Consider the following 4,129-nt stretch of genomic DNA (forward strand, 5'->3'; position numbering starts at 1 on the left):
AGATTCGAACATTTGAGAAGAACTAAAATTGCAGAAGAGTGAAAACAGTTTGAGAATCATTGCGCAAATATTGGACAGATTGGACAATGACGGTACCAAGAGAGAAATGAGGTTCTCAACCCGAGTACGGTAAGTGGCCCTTTGCTTTTGCCTGCTTGCTTTGTTGGGTTGGGTCCAAAGGTGTTGTGGTCCCTTATGTGTTGCTGTTATGTTTTCTTGTTTACTAGTTGTTTAAAGGTCGTTTTAGTGCTTTACTAGTTGTTTTTTTGTTTACTAGTTCTTGTTTGCTAGTTGTTTAAGGGTCATTTTAGTGTTGACTGGTAGTTTGGTGGTTGTGTTGCTATATATATGACTAGGCAGTGGTTAAATTGTACATATGACTAGGCAGTGGTTGAAGTGTGTGTTTTTAGGTTCTGTTGTGCAGATGACAAAGGAATAGTCACCTTTGAAGTACACCATGGAGGTAAAATGGTAAAATCCCCAAACCTCAATGAGTGGTTGTATTATGTGGAGGGGTTCTGTTGATTATTTGGACTGGTGTCTTTTGGACTACATAAATTTGTTAGAGATATATGCTTATGCAAAAAAGCTTTGGCATCATGACCAAGTGGTTGTGACAGGGATACAAAATGGTTAAAAAGTGTGTATAGATAGTGATGCTTATTTACTTGATTGGTGTAATTTGGTGCCTCCTAGCTTTCAAAGAGTGATTGTCATTTACTTGGAACACCTCACTGTTATTAGTGTGGATGAATCTGCAGTGGCTTGGAGTGAGAGGGGTCCTATTGCAAGAAACCTATCTGCTTAATTTGAACAATCTGGTTATGAGGATATGTATGAGGAGGATGAAAAGGATAAAGAGGATGAGGAGGATTGCATTGCTGTTGATGAGGAGGACGAGGGTGATGAAGGTACTGTTCATGAGCCTATACATGTAGAGGAAGCTGGTGATGAAGGCATTATTCCTGAGGGTACAAATGTAGCTGAGGATAGGCATGAAGGAACTGTTCCTGAGGGTATAACTGTGGATGAGGAAGATGATGAAGGAACTGTTCCAGATGGTATAAATGTGGAGGATGAGACTATATATGAAGAGGGAGAGAATGACAAAAGGGCTGAAAATGATTGTGAAGACAGTGAAGACCATGAATTTTATGATAGTGCTTATGACCAAAGTGAAGATGAACAATGCTTGCTGGAGAAGGATGATAGAGCATTTGACAACTATGTTGACCACAATGCTCCAGATTTTGATCCAGCTGCAGATGAAGGAGAGAAATCAGAAGATATGGTTGTAAGTGATGTTAATAGCTTGGATAGTAGCTCATGTGATGAAGGTGCATTGCCTATGAGAAAAAGGAAGAGGAAACTGCCCAAGTTTGAAGATTTTAGGCCTGAAACAGGTTTGAATAACCCAATCTTTAAGCTTGGTCTAAGATTTTCAAGTGTCTATGTTTTTAGGAAAGCAGTGAGAAACTACTCAGTGTTCAACAGAAGGAAGATTAAGTTCCCCAAGAATGATAAAGATAAAGTTAGAGCAGTTTGTGATGGGATCAAGAATGGAAAATGTCCATGGTTTGTTTATGCTTCAGCTGTAAATGGAAGTAGCATGGTTCAAATTAAGAGTTATGAAGATAAGCACACCTGTGGGACTGTTGAACGCAATGTGCATGCTAACTCATCATGGTTAGCAGAGAGATATGCTACACAGTTGTCTAGAATAATAAATTGGGATGTAAGAGCTTTTAAGGAAAGGGTGAATGAAGATCTATGTGTCAGAGCTTAAAGATCACAGATCTATAGAGCAAGGCAAAAGGCAACTGCTGTAAGTGAGGAGACTTACACAAAATAGTTTGAGACTTTTTGGGATGATGTTGAGGAGCTAAAAAAGACAAATGTGGGAACTACTGTAATAATTAAGTCCAATTTGGAGGGTGACAAATCTAGATTTCAAAGGATTTATATATGCTTGGCAGCTACAAAGAAAGGATTTATTGATGCTTTGAGGCCAGTTATTGGTTTGGATACTTTTCACATCAAAAGGCAACACCCTGGCCAATTACTATATGCTGTTGGTGTTGATCCTAACAACGGCATGTATCCAATAGCTTATGCAGTGGTAGAGGTTGAGAATTGTGCAACTTGGACTTGGTTTTTGGAACTCTTAGCTGTTGATCTTGGCGTTGAAAATAGCAATGGCTATGTGTTCATTACATATAGACAAAAGGGCTTAATTGATGCAGTGGGTGACATGTTTCCAAACTCTGAGCATAGGCATTGCCTTAAACATCTGCATGCCAATTTTATACTTGCTGGCCATAAAGGATAGTTCTGAAACAACATATGGAAGCTGCTGCAAGAAGTACAATTATACCTTGGTTTCAAGCAGAGATGAAAAAGCTCCAAGATTTGTCAGGACCAGCTTTTGATTGGTTGTCAAGGCTTGATCCAATGCAGTGGTGTAGATCTCACTTCAGAACACACTCAAAATGTGACATTCTCTTGAATAACATGTGTGAGGCATTCAACAAGTCTATCCTTGATGCTAGAGACAAGCCTATCATAACATTGCTTGAGAGGATCAGGTATTATATCATGTTGTTGATGGCAACTAGAAGAGAAGCTATGGAGAAATGGGCTCATGATGTGGGGCCAAGAGTTTTTGCAGCTCTTGAGAAGCTTAAGAAGCAATCAGCCTAGTGCATTCCAAGGTTTGCAGGGGAGAGCAAATATGAGGTTAAGTGTTTTGGAGGCACTCAGGTGGTAGTTGATTTGAGAAATAGAAGTTGTTCATGTAGGCAATGGGATCTAACTGGGATACCATGTAAGCATTTTTGTGCTGCCATTGGACAATTAAATGGCAATCACATCAGCTATGTCCATGATTATTACAAAAAAGAGGTCTTCATCAAAGCTTACACACCCATGGTGCATCCAATGGCAAGTCAAGACTTGTGGGCTAAAACAAATTTGCCACCTTTACTGCCACCTAAGTTTCATAAGCAGCCAGGGAGGCCAAAGAAAACTAGGAAAGCTTCAGTCGGTGAACCATCTCCAAGCTCTAATCCTAAAGCTAAACACTTGCCAAGGTATAATTTGGAAATCAAGTGTTCCATATGTAAGCAACCAGGCCATAACAAGAGGAAATGTCCAAGGGTAAATGAAGCAGGGAGTAGCACCAGGCATATTCAAAGCATGTGATTTTAAAAATTCTGTATGTTTGGCATTCTGATATGGATTTCCCAATGATGTTTGTTGGTCAGGTACCATCACAAAGGCAAAAGAAGACAACACATGAAGCCAACACATCCACTCAGAGAATTACAAGACAATCAAGGCAAAAACAGCCAGTAAGTTGGGTTTCTTTTATTTAAGTAACAGTTTGAGACTCTTCATTTGTAGATCATAATTCTCATAATTTTCATAATATAACTATGAGTAGGCATTTAATATAACTCTTCCATAATTTTCAGATCATATCAAAGGCTAAAAAAAGGAGCAATTATCACCAAGCTTCTTCTCAGTTTGGCCAAGCTCCTTAACCATCTCACCAAGCAGCTCAACCATCTCACCAATCAGCTCAACTATCTCACCAACCAGCTACAACATCTCAGTTTGAACAATCCTCTAAAGCTTCTCAGTTTGAACAAGCATCTCAAGCTGCTCAGTTTGAACAAGCATCTCAAGCTGCTCAGTTTGAACAAGCATCTCAAGCTACTCAGTTTGAACAAGCCTCTGAAGCTGCTCTGTTTGAACAAGTCTCCCAATCTCAAGCACCAAATTCGTCTCAGCCTTTACAAGCTTCCCCACAAAGGAAAGTTAGGTTTAAGTCTCTAGCTAAGAAGAAAGCCTTGTTGGCAAAGTTTAAGCCATGGAGATATTGAAAATCTCTCCTCTGTTTTTGCTGTGTCTTGGGGAACACATGTGAATTTGGAGGGTAGAAACTGTCTATTTGATTGTCTACTTTGTTTTTGGGTACAAGATTGTACAGCATTGCCTTGGATGGTGCTTATTCAGTGAATTGGAGCTTATGAGATCTTTTGTATTTCATTTTGGCATTACCATGGTTTAAACATGTGCTTAGAAAGTCTTTTGAGTTATGGTTTAAATTGTACAATTTATGTACAAG

General features: G+C 39.3%; 1 protein-coding gene across 1 annotated transcript; it reads left to right on the top strand.

The window, feature by feature from the left end:
* Positions 1 to 832: 832 nt before the first annotated feature.
* LOC117621870 lies at positions 833 to 2,329 on the top strand. The gene is made up of 2 exons (XM_034352410.1): positions 833 to 1,772; positions 1,977 to 2,329. Exons 1-2 carry the CDS (start codon positions 833 to 835, stop codon positions 2,327 to 2,329), a joined length of 1,293 nt encoding a protein of 430 aa, XP_034208301.1.
* Positions 2,330 to 4,129: the final 1,800 nt, after the last annotated feature.

The sequence above is a fragment of the Prunus dulcis genome, chromosome 3 (genome assembly GCF_902201215.1).
Source record: "Prunus dulcis chromosome 3, ALMONDv2, whole genome shotgun sequence".
In the NCBI taxonomy this organism is placed as follows: domain Eukaryota; kingdom Viridiplantae; phylum Streptophyta; class Magnoliopsida; order Rosales; family Rosaceae; genus Prunus; species Prunus dulcis.

Bases quoted from the DNA above. Each gene is read 5' to 3' on its own strand.
- LOC117621870 (XM_034352410.1), top strand. From the start codon at position 833: ATGTATGAGGAGGATGAAAAGGATAAAGAGGATGAGGAGGATTGCATT. The intron at 1,773-1,976 runs GTGTCAGAGCTT...TATGCTTGGCAG, and splicing joins AAGGGTGAATGAAGATCTAT to CTACAAAGAAAGGATTTATT.